The sequence below is a fragment of the Gymnodraco acuticeps genome, unplaced genomic scaffold, assembly GCF_902827175.1.
Source record: "Gymnodraco acuticeps unplaced genomic scaffold, fGymAcu1.1, whole genome shotgun sequence".
In the NCBI taxonomy this organism is placed as follows: Eukaryota; Metazoa; Chordata; class Actinopteri; order Perciformes; family Bathydraconidae; genus Gymnodraco; species Gymnodraco acuticeps.
The window spans coordinates 1632299-1648199 of NW_022992308.1; the positions used below are offsets into that span (position 1 = coordinate 1632299).

The window sequence follows — 15901 nt, forward strand, 5'->3', positions numbered from 1 at the left end:
TCAACAAGAGATGTCGGCAATACGTTTTCACGAACATTATTTCTACTTAAAATGACTTGTATTTGATCCTTGGATTGACAATGAGAAGTTTAGAATAGCAATCATACCATAATGAGAGCTTTGTCACAGAGAACTCCAGATAAGATTCCCCCATTTGTCCTTCAGCCTGCACTTCATCAATCAAGCTTTTAATTGAATCCTAATGGGATTAATCATGTACCGTCACGCCTGCACTTGCTTTGGTTCTGTGAAGATCTGCTCTCCCACTTGTTTTGCATCCACTGAGACTAATTATCCTAGCACTGAAATAAAATGAGCGCATTTCCAAGGGAGAAATAATACCTTAAGGTCTGATTTAGTGAAATGTTTAAAAGTAATAGAATATGGTTTTACGTCAGTGGAGCTGAGGGAAAAAGTGAATTTGGTTGAATTCTTATTTTTAGGAGACACTGTAAGCAGCTGATCTTGTTTCTCACGTCCGTCAAGAGTTCCAGTTCAGTAGGGAAAATACTGAAACATACAGCCAGTTTTCACAACCACCTCCAACGTGACAAACAATGGACGAAACCCTACGTAGGAGAGAGTAAAGTGCCTTTGCTTCCAAATGTCTGTCCGCCTGTTATTTATAGTTTATGTTGAGAGGAGCACTGATGCAGCTGCTAATGAGAAGGAGAGGGAGGAGAGAGAGACGCCAGCTGCACAGTGATGCACACTCGGCGTTTAATGAAGGTGATGGGAGAGGCAAGGGGGGGGCAGGGAGTAATCAAAAAACGAAGAAAGGGGAACGTACCCATAGGCCACCCCGGCGACGGTGCACTTCTTGAACTGCATCACGTTGCAGGTCAGGGTCCCCGTCTTGTCAGTGAAAATGTATTTCACCTGTATGGGTAAAAAGAGAGAATACAACTTAGTTTATGGGTATTTATTTCCTTCTAAAAAGGTATTTATAGTGAGAATTGGCATAAAGTGAAGTATTATTTGAGCAGCATAGTGTACCTGGCCTAGTTCTTCATTCAGGTTAGAGGTGCGAGCCTGGGCCGGTGTGTTGGTGGGCTCATAAAGCATATCGGTGTCCTTAGAGCAAATCACAAAGACATTGAAATGCACAGTAGCAGTACAGTACATAAAAGCACACATTTTTAAAAAACAACAACAGTCCCCACAATCTGTTTTCCCCTGCAGAAAATACTAATGCAAGAACTGCCCTTAATGTTGCCAAGAAATTCCTTGCTAGGACTTTAATTTAACATTTAATGAATAAAGGAGACCCAGAATAACTTTGTGCAAAAAAAACCTCAGCAGATATATTTGGTGGGCTGACCTAGTTGCGAAAGATATAAGACCAAAGATATTCTAGGTGCTCACTCAAATGTTTCACGTCAGTCAGGTTTCAGAGTGTTCCTGCTTTTCTGCGCTCTTTATAGACATTTTATGTTTTCATCCAAAAACAGCTGTGCAGGCTGCTTCCAAAAGTGACTGCATGCCTCTACATGAATGTTAACATAGACTGTAAACATGTGAGTGCTTCTATATGATAGTTTACTTAAGTTACAATACAGACTATATCTTTAACTCACCCAGTTGATGAAAAAGGCTTGGACGAACTTGATAACCTCCAGTGTGACCAGGAGACTGATGGGAATCAGGTTGTTGAAGAGGATGATAAAGGTGAGGAAGTTAAGGCCAAAGTTAGCCGCTCCGCCATCTATCAAAGGACGAGTTTTGGACAAAGGGAAGTGATACACGGGAGACTCATCAGTGCTGGTCCATTCATATCAGTTAGTTCAATGAAAAGGCCCAAAGCTACTTCCAGCCAATGATCGACATTATCCCAATCCACAGAATGTTTCGGGCTAACGTCGTGCATTAGCTGGAATTAGCCATTTCTTCCACCCAACCTCATCTTCTTACGACTCGACCGATTAACAGTCCAATTTAATGTCCCGAAGATTCAAAGTAGCGTACAGGGATTGAAGTATTTCTAATGTCATTAGTGTCACAGCAGCAGCCTTGGCATCCAGCATGATCCAGGCAATGAATTCCACAAAGCACTATGCAAAATGATGCTGGTCCCCCCCAATGTCCCAAACAATTGGCAATGATCAACATGTAACCCCACTGACATCAAACATGAAAACAGGAGGGATGTGATTTACCTTTCCTCAGCTTGCAGGAGGTGCAAATGTTACTTTCCTCAACCCAAGCCTTGATCTTAGCAATGTGGTTGAGAGGGACAGCCCTTCCCCATGACAGAACGATTGCAAAACAAAAAACTGGATGGCAGAATGGAAGCTACTGCTACTGGTACAACGACACACATAGGAGGGAGTACTTTTTCAGAAGTGGGGAGGAAGACAAACATATTGGATGCTCTCAAGACAAAGGAGGGAGATTCAGTCCATAGCACATTCTCAACCAACAAGGAGTGGAAAAGAGGGGGTGGATTATGCCAGCAAAAAAGTTTGGGTGTTAATGAAGATCACTACGTCACCTCCTGTCGTTAAATTCTAGTAGCCAGCTTGTTATTTGATGTTAGGCAAGATTTGTGAGGTCAGATGAGACAGGGATACTGCATGGGATCAGTAGAGAGCCATTAAGATAAATAGAAATCAAAGCAAACCAGGACATGCACAAGTCACAAAAGTGCAAAAGTGCACCTGATGTCGTCTCTTAAATATATGTCACTGTAATGTAAGAGCAAAATGAATATATACGATTTTCTAACCAACATTACAATACTTTTGTAACTAATTCACAGTAGTTGGACTGTAAATTGTTAAGGTTTCATTAACCGGGAAGAATTTGTTTTCAGTTTGGTGTGACACATGTACATTACAGTGAGAATACCACATCACCTCAACAAAAGAAACGTTACCATGCCGTCGGTTGAGACATCAGCAGTTTAAAACAGAGATAGTCAGCATAAAGTCAATGATATGGTGATAAATGCACAACTACCTAGAAAAAACTGTAGCAGGTGGCACGAATGCATAACAAATGAACATTCATCATTTTTGCCCTCAATCTGCATAAAGTTTAGTTGTCACTATGTATAGGCTTAATGCCGGGGATGACCTGTGTCAGCACTCTGCAGCGGGTCAAAGTCAAATGAATTACTCACGGGGCGTGCATAATCGCAGGCCTGTGTGACATACAAGCTTGGTGACGCGCAGCGGGCTAACGTTGACTCTTCTGTTCCTGTCTGCTTCCAAATGTTGGTAAGTGAGTGAAATTAGAGCAATTTAGTGATTAAAGTAAATATGATGTTTAAGATTTGACAATCTCCCCACCTCCCTCTTTTGTCACTGGTTGGATAATGTGCACTGGACAGAGTGTCAACAACTCCTTATGGAAGTACAATCAGTCTCAAGATGGAGGCCTGCCTTATGACTTACACTCCCCTCATCAGAGTCTTAGAGGGAGTTTAAGATGTGGGTTTTAATGCCACTGAGGACAATGTTAAAACCCTTTACGAGACCAATAGAAGCCAATGCAACATTTCGTAAAAAGGGACAGTGTAAGTCGTAATGCAAGCTGAAATTGACCAGGGCACAACCTCTCCTACACAGGCCTATCGGGGTACAGAGTAATGGCCAGAGTGTCACGATAAGCACTTTGCACACCAGGTTCAGAGCTTCACCACAACAGACATACTGCAACAGAAACCGAGCAGCCCATGTATTTAGTGTTGTGTAAATAGTATCTTGAAATTGTATGGAATTGTCTGGAGAATACATGTTAAACTAAACAGGTTTTCACCTCTCCGCCTCACTCCCCCCTCTCCTCTCTGTCTGTCATTAGAAAACTCCACACAAGAAAAGGCAGCGACAGAGGCATTTAGAAAATGTCAGCTCTTGCCCCTTGGGTTGCACCACATGTTGTGTTCGAGCAATAAACACGTATACGCCTCCTGCTAGGAAAAGCTTCCTGAGTACCTCATCTCCCTGGCAGTAAAAGTAAATGTTGCTATTCATTTCTCGGAAATTAAGGGGGAAAAAAATAAGATGAGGGTCTGAAGCTTGGAAACTGCAAAGTGTTTAACGTGGCACAAAATAATGGAGGAAAAGTGAGACACTGTTTGCATCAGGCACTGAAAATAACTAGACGAAGGTATAAGAGAGCTGGAGGGGAAAAACCTATTGTTGGATCCCTGGTATGTGCTTGTCCGTGGCATGGGCCCATACAAAGTAGGGCAACCATATAGGGGGCGAGGGTAGGGGGCTTCATTTGCTTAGCAAAGGCAGAGCTTCAGTAAAGGGGTTAGTAAGGGAGGGTCATTCACGGATGGCCAAGGCTTTTAAATGGTTGTTACCTGGAGCTGTTAAAAAAACGACAACAAAGAAAACAACAAAATCAAACAGAACATTAGAAAGGAACAAAAAAGTACAGCAGCGCAGTGATATTCAACCATTTCTGTTTTCACTCAAACTCATTCACAACACATCTATGCATGTCACAGCTGTCTTTTCTCAGTTAACAGGGAATTCACTTATTCCCACATTGCCACATATTTCACTTGTAATGCGAAACATAGTTTAACTGAGGCAACATAAAAACGACACAACACATACCAGCATTTAGGAACTTAAAATGACAAAGGAATAAGCTGATATGGACAAGTGAGACAAAATATGTGGAATAAGAGCAGCAGCGTGGGCTGTGGAGACTCTTACAGTTGAGATCCATGTACCAGGCATCGTTGCCGTACTGGTACTTCCAGATGGTCTGGCCGATGGAGCAGAGCAGAGAGATGGCCAGCAGGCAGCCGAACAGCACCAGGATCTGGAAGTTGGTGATACGCTCCACGTTGGACAGCTTCAGAGGAGGCCGAGTGGAATTCTGGGTAATACATGACAATTGAGTTATGTTAAAAGAATATCATAATAATTAAGAAGTAAAACCAATGGTGATGTTCTCGGCTTTCAAAACAACGCAAGATAAAGTGTGGTAAGGTGACCACAGTGATTAGGAACATGACATTTTTGGCGGTGAAGCACATGCATTGTAGCGTGTTTTTTAAGTATTTATTTGCACAAAATAAGTAAGTCCGCACCAAAATGATAAACAATAAATAACATTAAGAATACAGCAGTTCACCAGACTGAGCTTTGTCAGGTTAATTCATCTTTAACCCCAATATGACCCTCACAATGCTTTACAGTACCTGCATGAGCTTGGTGTCATGTCCGGTGTAGACCACCACACCGTGCACCCACTGAGTGTTCCTCAGCTGGGCTCCTCTCAGTAAGATCTGGTCTGGACCCAGTGGGATTGTACTGCAGTAAAGAAACACAGCATTGTCATTAGTACACAGAAAAATAAGCTCATACAAGTTGGTCTGATGGTAAAGACATTAATAGTGACAATTAATGATCTTATTTTGCAAGACAACAAACAACAAGCCTTCCAATGTGACCTTAAATCAATGAGTGCTGACCTTACATACGATCACTGCTTTTACATAAACCTTTCTGATTCCTTACTGATGAATATGCCATTTCTAAAAAATTATAAAAATTGTATCACCAAAGAATCTATACTGACAGGGCTTTTACGACACAGATATTACACAACAACAACGTGTGTTGTGATGCTGTGAAAGACTTGTTATTGTCCATTATATTTATAGACAGTCAGCATTAAAAATGTGTCACCCAATTAAAATTAAAATGCATTTTCCCATCTAGAGTATAACTCTTAATTATACATTTGAATCTGTGTGTACATGTAATAATTGGAAAAAAGTATTTGAAAAAGATTTCCAATCAATATGAAAACACAGCTCATCAAACCATACACAAAGTGCTCCTGGTAACAATGCCCTTTCAGAAAAGTGTCCCAAACTCCTTGAATGGAGCCATCAATAATAAAAGCAGGCATACAGCATATAACTCATTTTCTGTACAATGGAAAATACTCAAAAATAAATATCTCACTACATTTCACTGAGGAAGGTGCTTTTATTTGTTTAGTAGACGTACTAAAGAATCCCTTAAACCTCATAATGCGGGCTCTGCTCCTGGCTAATGGTTTATTGAGTTGGTAAGAGGGGCAGAGAGCCAGGCATGGAGCTCTGCGACTGGGCCCACCTGTGTCCTTCGAGGCGGAGGTTCCCAACAAACTCGTACAGATGGCGGTTCGGGCTCTCACACTCCATTTTCCCAGAGAGACGAATCAGGCTTTCAATGTCCCGTATGTCTGAGGTCACTCGGAGACCCTGTTGAAGTAATGAGAGTAGTGTTTTCATTTTTAATCAATTTGTGTATCGTTAACTTCTCAGAATATAACACTTCTTCCTCATTGTAGGGGCAGTAACTTGTATGAAAAATAAGAAAATAGACAATCACCTGTCGGATTTTAAGGTTTGTTTCTCCATCCAGGTTAGATGTTTCAATGTAGCACATTCCCTGTGGTTCACTGTAGTGGAAGGAGAGGATATAGACACTTGGAGTAGTAATACAAGATGAGTGCTGCTATTTATTCAAATATTACAATATATATATCCTCAGCTGTTAAAAATGACAATTGTATATAATATTGTATCAATATAATAAACTCTACTGATTATTTAACAATCATAACTTCACACTTTCACTTTTAATTTCAGCCGAATTTCAACAGAATATTTATATAAGACTAGATCACTGCAAGCAAAGATGCTGCATGTCAGCCTGAAGGCCACTCAGGTACAAAAAGTGGAAGTTACCCACTTAATGTACACTAAATATAAGATTAAAAAAATGATTAGCTGCTACCCTAGAGGTGAACCGTCTTAAATGCACTGCTAAGGGACAGGAAGAGGAGACAGTGCCAGAGGAGGGATTTGTCAGCGAGGAAGCATTCCGAGCACAACAAACGGCCTCTGACAGACTCTGGGCACGGGGACAGAGAGGGAGAGCATAACGGTGCTTAAGGTGAGCTGGGCGTCTGGTTAGCTGCTCTCTTTAGAGAGTGATTTATTCATACTCAAGGCTGGTCCAAACACAAGCAGGGTGAAAAGGAAAACGAGATCTGGACACTGAAGCCCTACTGCAGTCAATAAGAGGTTTGGAATCAGGCCCTATTACCCATGAAATGAGAGCTTTGTTTCATGTAAATGAGCAGAAGTCTGAAGCCATGGCAAGGAAATGAATTATAAATCTACTTTGAATTGAACATTTGAATTCAAAGACTATTTTCAACTTCCTATCTTGTAAAGTGACAACATGCATACTGTCACATGAGAACAAAATTACTTTGTTGCATGCAGGGTGCCATACAAGCCATGCAAAGGGAAAGAATGTGGAAAATCTGTTCACACTCAATAAAAAGGATGTGAAAAAAGGATGTGAAAAAAGGAGCATGAACTCCTGTGTTGTAATACTAGATGTCTCCATTCACTCTGAGCAGCCACACATTAAAAAGGGTCTACTGTGTCTTTTAAGAATACAACATAATAACATGGCTGTATAAACCAACACTATTATGGCTGCCAAACCACGATGTAGAGGAAAAGTAGAAAAAGGGAAGGAACACTCATTGACTGTGACAATATCTGGTTGTTGCCAGAATGAGAACAGGTTCTTTCTTTCCTCTAGTCTGTAAAATAAACTGTATTTTATAGAGAGAAGCGCTAAGATGTCTGATCACACTTGGTACACACACTCCCCATCTCTCCCATGACTGCTTTGTTGTGAATGTTGCTGGTTTTCTGACCTGGACGACAGTAAGACGAGGTCAGCCGGCAGGTGATCCCCGTTTGAAGCTCTGAGTACTTCCCCAACGGCCACCTGATTTGACCAACCACGCACCAGCAGGGGGCGAGAGAGAGGAGATGGGGCAGTTGTTCGCACAGGAGAGGAGAGGATGAGAAAGGAAAAGAGAGGGATGGAGAGGATGAGAAAGGAAAAGAGAGGGATGGAGAGGATGAGAAAGGAAAAGAGAGGGATGGAGAGGATGAGAAAGGAAAAGAGAGGGATGGAGAGGATGAGAAAGGAAAAGAGAGGGATGGAGAGGATGAGAAAGGAAAACACAGACAGAAAACACATAAAAGGGAAGAGAGAAAAAGAAGAGCACAACGATCAGTCCTGTGTGATCAGAGGGTTGGTCATCTGTTCTCCTTTTCACAAAACCATTTAGAAAAAAATGAAGCTGTTAAGTTGATGATACAAATACACAAATATTACATCATGACCAAAGTAATGATGTGGGAACTTGCAAGTAGACTTTTGGCGTTGTCCGTATTTTTTTAGATATCCTAAGAAATCTACATTTCACATTCTCTTAAAGAGGGATAAAGAATCGGTGTTAGTTTAATAGCAGGACCAAATGTTTTTTTGAAAAGGTGAAGGAGGTAGGTGTGTTGACATGACTGATCAATCCTAATTCAATATCACATTACCAGCCTCCCACCTAGAGAAATGATGGTTGTCACAACAAGAAACGAAAGTACAATTAGTGGATTGGAAAGGTTGTGTATAACGAAAGGTTCTGATTTTATTTCCAATGCAGGATTGTAGCCAGTTGGCTCGTTGTATGGTCCAACCATCACTTCTTTAGGGAGAGCCGAGAGAGCAAGGGCAAGAGAAGAAGGGGCGGAGTTTCCACAGTGTGGCATTAGGTTGGACTCCTATACCTGGACGACAAATTGACAGCATCCGCAGGAACGAAATCACCGCCATTTACTTTAATAATATTGCCCACTTCAACCTGTGAAAATAAATTAGTTACTGCTGTGCACTGCCTATACATTACAACTGCAAAAATACACAGCTGGTGAGAGAAATGTAAGGCAGTGAACATAGTAGAGACACCGCAGGAGTCTTCTTTAAGTTAATGATCAACCTTGCATAACAGGTGCAAGAACTTAGCAAATCCCATCATTCAGAAACTTGAGGGGAAAAAGGTGATGTTAATGCATGTCATACAACTACAAGCTCACCATTGCTATACAAGATGTCTGTTATATTCCTATAAGGTAACATTTAACATCTATTAACTATTAAGCGTCTTTGAGTTGTGAAAAGCGCTATATAAATCAAATGTATTATTATTATTATTATTAAGAATTGTGCATGAAAAATCTCAGATTAATGGCAGCAGTGACATAAAAAGCAGCCTGAAATGCTGAATAATGACATAACTGAAGATCAAAGAGAAGGACGTCATAATGTGTTTTGTCCAAAAGAAGTGAGTTTGAGTAGGAAGGACATGTGTATAAAACTCGTCTGAGTTATCATGTCACTCAAATTTACAATGCAAGTTTATAACAGCAGGGAGTACAAACGTTATGAACAATAATTAAACATCTTGTTTTCTACAGTATAAAAATGTAATAGAGCTGAAAAATAGGGTAACATGAAATCATCATCATCATCTAATAATGAATGATGATGAAGGTGTTTGTTGAACACTAAACAGAAGAGAGATCATGTTGGCATCATTCAAGCTGCCCTGAAAGGAACTTGGAGAAGTTTGGGAGAGAAGCTGCTTTTACAATATGCATGATGAAGATGTAAAACACATTCATTATTTAAAGCTACCCTTTTGAGAGAAGTTCTGTATATATAAGACGAGGAACATTCCAGCAAGAAACTCCCTGATGTTCTCCTTGCATGAACCAAGTCAATGCATCAATACTTTTTGTTAGTTACAGAAGCCATGCGTCATTGCCTCTGGTGCTAAAAAGTTCCATTTAAAACAGTTACGATTCAATTACTGTAACAATGAATACCCCCTAAACCTCTTTCTATAGCATTTATCATGGACTGCAACCTATCTCATTTGATGTTATTATAGCATGCTGAATTGTGTCTTAAATATGTGATGTAGTGCTCATGTTCTATTTTGTACTCATCTTGATGTATGACATATTTTTGCTTTTATAAAATAATGCGATTTCCAGTCAAGCATTGGAGCTAGCAACATGTTTACACAGACACTGCATCTCCTGCTGTTCAGTTAGTTGTCAAGAACAAATCAACAAATGCTTCATGTAATATTTTTTTTTTCTTCTGCTGTCTCATATCCTCGACAGCAGAAAGGAAAATTAATCTTATATTTCACTGCTACATGCTACATGTGTCAAACTCAAGGCCCGGGGGCCAAATCAGGCCCTTGGTGGATTTAATTTGGGCCGCAGGATCATTTCTAATTACTATTCGATCTGGCCCGCCGGTATATTGCACGCACACCTTCACTCAATCCTGAGGGTCTCCTCAGCTCAGAGCCTGAGCCTAAACATTGATGAACTTGCACCCAAGATGAGATGCCAAGTATCTGCTTGAACTAGCATCACAGAGCAGCACACTGAGTTTACATGGATGTTTCCTTCTGGACGACACAGGGCATGTTTGGTTTGTTCTTTGAGGGAAATCGTTTTTTTGAAGCCGTTGTTGGCCTGTGGAAAAATGTAATCATAAGAAATGACTCCGAAAAAGCTGCAGATAGAGCCATAAGAAATTAATGCAGCTGATTATTTAATGTTTAATGTTGTTTTTATAGGCAATCATTTAAGCTTTGTTAGTTCCAGGTTTAATATGTGCAATAAGTCATTTCAATAAGTTTTGCAATAAACATTGAATCAGTCCGGCCCTCGACTAGTACCCATTTTTTTTATTTTGGCCCACTGTGTATTTGAGTTTGACACCCCTGCTCTAACGGGTGAAGCAATATTTCTGTAATGCCTGGTGTTTTTTTTCCTTCTAAAATGGTTTCATAATGGGGAGAAAGAGGAAGCTTCTCTTTGTCCTCCAGCAACGCCTCCTAATCACCACGCCCACATGGGAACGAGGGGTTAATTAGCGGCTGGATACTAAAGGGGTCAGGGGGGGGTGTTTGCACATGTGTGTGTACAGTATGTGTGAGATTTCTCTAATTGACAACAGCACACTAGATGGAAAATGTGCTCGAGATGAGAAACATGTGGGCTGGTGAAATTGACCATTAGTGACACATTGTGGGTAAATACCTTCTCCCAGTGCACGATCTCCCAGGCACCGTTCCTCAGAACTGTGGTGAGAAAAGAGAGAGAGAGAGAGAGAGAGAGAGAGAGAGAGAGAGAGAGTTACAGCAAGAGACAAAGAGGGCAAGGGAAATGAGAGGCATGCTACAGTGAGAGATCAGATTTATGAAGGATTGAAGGAGTAAACCAACAATACACAGGTTTTTATATTACATATATATATAAATATAAAAGAAGAAAATGTTTTCAATACCTTGACATTCCTTTCTGTTGACAATACCATCAGCATTGTGTCGTTTCTGTAAGGAAAAAAACACAATTTATCCTCTAATATACATGAAATAAAAAAGCAACAACAAACAAACAAGCTCAAACAACAAGAAAATAATCATAAAAAGACCAATAGCCATGTTAATAAAAGCCTCAACGTATCCACCTTTTAAAGAAGACAAGGCCTCTTTAAAGGCTGACACCATATAGCACCACGTACTACGAAGTGGAAAGAGGAAGTCTAACGAAAAGTAACACTTCTCACTGACTGCAGAGTGAACACTCTTAGAAGGACTATACAACCGTCCATTTCCACAGACTCACATTATGCAGTAAAACATTTGAGTAATGCCGTTGTCCAATGACTCCTACAGTACCATGATAGCATGTCGCGGCCCAGCTAGAACCCCAATCATCTTAAACATGTTCATGCCCTACTCTACCCTTTATAACAAAAAAATGGTATTCACTGTTGCTGTGCAATATTCGATTTATCAGATCTTTCACAGGAACATTCAATAATATGACATTATAGAATATCTCAAAAGGCTCAACAACAGGTCACCAAACTGAAAGAGCATTTGCTGGAACCACATGCAAACATATGCGTGTGTGGAAAATGAAGTGGTCATTGATCATAGTTGTCAACAACAATTTAAAGGCAAAACATTATGATAAATATATTCAGGCCTTTCTGTCTGTTGACCATTTTGAGATGTGTATATATAATGAGATGTTTATTAATGTTGTTTGTGCTGCAAGAAGGATTGATCAAAACTCTGCACAGCAACAGTCAATAAAAGACACTTCAGCTTACTTCAGGCCAATACGGACAAACATCTTTCACTGCTGTAGATAAAGTTCAAATGGAACATCTTAAATTCAACACACTGGAGCAAACTCCATCCATGCTGATGAAGATCACGTGGTTAGATCAAAAGCCTCAGAATTGCTACTAAAATGGATCATGTGGTCTGATCATTGTTCCATTCAGCGTTACTGGACTACCAAATACATTAAGCTATTAAGTTACAGTTCATTTGAAAGATAATGATGTTGCGGATATGGAACTAATGCGAACAACTTTGGAAGGAGATGTGAATTAATGTGTGACTACATTTTAAAGACTGGTTTTAAATGCCAGTTTATAATGTGTTTCTGCTGCAATATTTCTTAATGCTCTTAATGTCTCATTTTTGTAAAGCATATTGAATTGCCTTGTGTTGAAAGGTGCTACTTTATACAAATACACTTGCCTTACATGTCCTTTCTACCACACACTGCATAGAATATGTTCTTGTCATCCATAATTGTCCGTCAAGTGAGTATATTTGACACTGAAGTAATGTCCACGTAAATACCAACATTACCCTATAGGTGCTGTTTGAGACTTCATCTTAAAACTAATCAGCATTATGTCCCTCGCGTCTCTCTTTGTTGAACGGTCATGCAATCAACTGTGACTCCAACAGCTGATTCCAAGGGACAGCTTGTCAACTAGCATCCCGCTGAGTAATAATGTGTTGCTGAGTCCGTCTCAAATAAATAATCACTGTTTCACATGTGCTGCTGTACTTGATTAGTGAGGAGAGGACGTATCTACTCATGTCCGCGCTAATAATCTGTTTACTTTGAAGATCCATTCAAATGTAGTCTAATTGTAAGGCAATTTGAGGCTAATGTGGGGAATTTGGCACACTGTACTGTACTTTTCAAGAGGGGAAAAAGTGTTCTTGTTGACTACTACAAAACAGAGCAGCTGAAGTGGGATGCATCAATACAAAGCTGTTACGGCTGGACGGCGACGTATAATATAGGACCCAAATGCAGCAACCCGTTGGTTGAATCAAACTCCTTTATTTATGGAGGGGGGGAAACAAGAAAACAAAGACAGATCTAGACAGGACAAAATAAAACATAGACAGATCGTGACACACAGCTGCTAATGGAGCACTGTATTATTGGGAGGGATGAAACCCTCTTTGGTCTCACATGCAGAGCACACAGCACACACAGTGAAATGTGTTCTCTGCTTTTAACCCATCCTAGCACCAGGAGTCTAGTACTAGGAGCAGTGGGCAGCTATTGTACAGCGCCCGGGGAGCAATGGGAGTGCGTGGGGAAGGGGGGTGTCCGGTGCCTTCCTCAAGGGCACCACGGCAGGGCAGGAGGTGAACTGGGACCTCTCCAAGTAGCAGTCCACACTCCATATTTTAGGTCTGGTCGGGGACTTGAACCGGCGACCCTACGGCTCCCAGTCCAAGCCCCTACTGTCTTTAAACAGATTTCTCCAAGGAGCTGTGGACTGTCACAAAAACATCTAATGCTACGTGTGATACTGCTGCAGTCCTATGAACCTATAGGCCTATAGTTTCTAGGGATGCCAGTGATTATTTGAATATTCGTTACAGTCTCCATAATCGAATATTATTTTTAAAAATCGATTTTATTTATATATATTTTTATTATTATTTATGTTTATTATTTTTTTCTGGCTTAGTTTCAACCAAAATATAGACTAATGCTAATAATAGTAATAGTATTAATAATCGTAAATGGCCATTGGTCACACCACCAGTTTGTTTTACTGTAAACTTGGAGGAAGCATGCGTGCAGAGCAGACTGCTGCTGCAGCACGCTGCAGCACGCTACAGCACGCTACACACCGACCGCGCCCCCTCCCCCCCTCTCCCTCACACGTGCGACTAAAGATGAACAAAGCGGCAGGTAAAAAGAGTTCCTCCTCGTGGAACTACTTCGAACTTACAAGTCCAAAGGAAGTTAAATGCAAGCTCTGCGAAAAGACGTTGGTCTATCACAGCTCAACCTCAACAATGCGTTTGGAGTGCATCTATTTGAAGATGCGCGATGCGCGCACAATTTATTTATTGCAATGTTGCTATTATTATAAATCGATTATTATTCTCCAGGGCGGCCGAATAATCCATTTTGATCATGGTCAGTTTCTGGCAACCCTAATAGTTTCCCCACAACTTTGTAATATTTTCAACATTTCAAATGGCACACTGATTCAGTTTAATGCAATAATCGGTTTTCTGATCATGAAACACAATATATATATAAACAGGGGCTTGTTCAATGGAGGCGCACACTGAATTAATCATCTAACAAGTGCATGTTTTTATTCCCAATTCACCTTCTCCTGTTCTGTAGCTTATTCATTTCTTTTGATAACTCCCTCTCTTTCTGGGAAGTTGACATCAGTCCTTTCCTTAGAAGTGTTTTTCTTTCCCTACACCAGTAGATGATGTTGTTTCTTTAATACTCCTCTGAACTCCCGCCTACATTCCTGCATGCAGATGTCTTTGGCGATCATCTTGTTTCATTACATTATCATATCTGGAATCCTTCAATTTTTACCCAAAAATATGAAGCATTTAAAAAAAGGCGTGTACTTTCCTGAACACACTGCTGTTAATGTTTCATTATTTGTGCTTCTCATGATTAATACAAACACAAGAAAACGCATCATTGACACAAGAAAATACATCACTATACTCTATATATAACTTACAGTATATATATATATTATTAAATACTCTGAACCCTTAAGCTGCATCTGCTCTCTAGGATTTGTCCACTCTTAAGTCTCTAAAGATATTATATTTCATTTCCTCTCTGTCGTCCATTAACAGACTTCTTTTCAGGCTCCAGTTGAATCAAGTGGTTCTTAATATCCCTGCAGCATTCTGTAGTGTCTAATGAATTGTCTGGCTGCATCTGTGGCGTCAGACTTTTACCAGCTGCACTATGCCCAGAAAACAAGTTTGCTGGTAGAGACCTTTATAAAGCTCATTCATCATCCCCTGTCAGCTAATTTCATTCACCCGCACAATATCGCTTCTGGCGATATAGACCGTCCTCTATTCATAAATGTATAGTAGGAGAGAAATGTACTTATATACCTTACTCCACAACTTTTCCTGCCTCTCACATATTCTCTCTCTGCCTCTCTCGCACCTTCTGTCCCAATGGACAAGAAGAAAAGGCAGATGTGCTGTATTTAGATGATGGTGTAATCACAGTGGACTGGAGGGTGAGTAGCATCTAGAGTAGGCATCCTCAAACTACGGACTCTGGTCCGGATCCGGACCGAACTACCACTGTCTCCGGACTCTGAGCAAATTATACTTTTCATATGTATTATCTCTCTGTATTATATGTGAGACATCGCCACAACGAGTCAAAATTATCCGCTATGTCCACTGCAAACAGCGCTCTGCATGTCTGACTGTTCCACTGTGTTCCAGCTGTGTGTGTCAACGCTTTGGTCCAATCACAGTCAGCGTTTTTTTCCCCAAAACAATCTGCGAATCAGAGGCACAGTAGGGCGGGTCTTCGCGGAATGCGGGTGGGAAAAATGTGTGTGTCTCTTTCAACCTGTCTAAGTCAGAGCGAGAATAAAAAAAAAAAAATTCAGAGCGAGAGTTAACAGCTCATCTAGTTCCATCTGTACTGTAGCTAGTAGCCTAGTTTCACCTACCGGGGTGGCAACTGACACCCTAAAAATAGGCGCTGTTGGCAGCTTTGTTTTGAAAGAAAAGTTGTGGCTCATCGGACATTCATGAGAGAAAGTCTCTAATGTCCGAGTGCAAGTGAATGCAGCACAAGATGCACGTCATGCACGTCCCCCGGTCCTGGCGCGAGCGTGGACATACGATTGGCGGC

General features: G+C 40.7%; 1 protein-coding gene across 5 annotated transcripts in view; it reads right to left on the reverse strand.

Moving 5' to 3' along the window:
- Positions 1-15901, reverse strand: part of atp8a1 (ATPase phospholipid transporting 8A1) — a 111458-nt gene that overhangs the window by 62952 nt on the left and 32605 nt on the right. For 3 of the 5 annotated variants that reach the window (XM_034208188.1, XM_034208185.1, XM_034208187.1), the window contains 11 exons: positions 11196-11241; positions 10949-10989; positions 7696-7769; positions 6348-6417; positions 6090-6217; positions 5165-5276; positions 4674-4839; positions 4313-4318; positions 1578-1705; positions 997-1074; positions 791-879 (listed from right to left, as the gene is read on the reverse strand). In XM_034208188.1, the coding sequence (XP_034064079.1) occupies positions 791-879; positions 997-1074; positions 1578-1705; positions 4313-4318; positions 4674-4839; positions 5165-5276; positions 6090-6217; positions 6348-6417; positions 7696-7769; positions 10949-10989; positions 11196-11241 (938 nt within the window). The remainder of the gene's footprint in view (positions 1-790; positions 880-996; positions 1075-1577; positions 1706-4312; positions 4319-4673; positions 4840-5164; positions 5277-6089; positions 6218-6347; positions 6418-7695; positions 7770-10948; positions 10990-11195; positions 11242-15901) is intronic. The other 2 variants (XM_034208189.1, XM_034208186.1) reach the window with 1 other exon arrangement.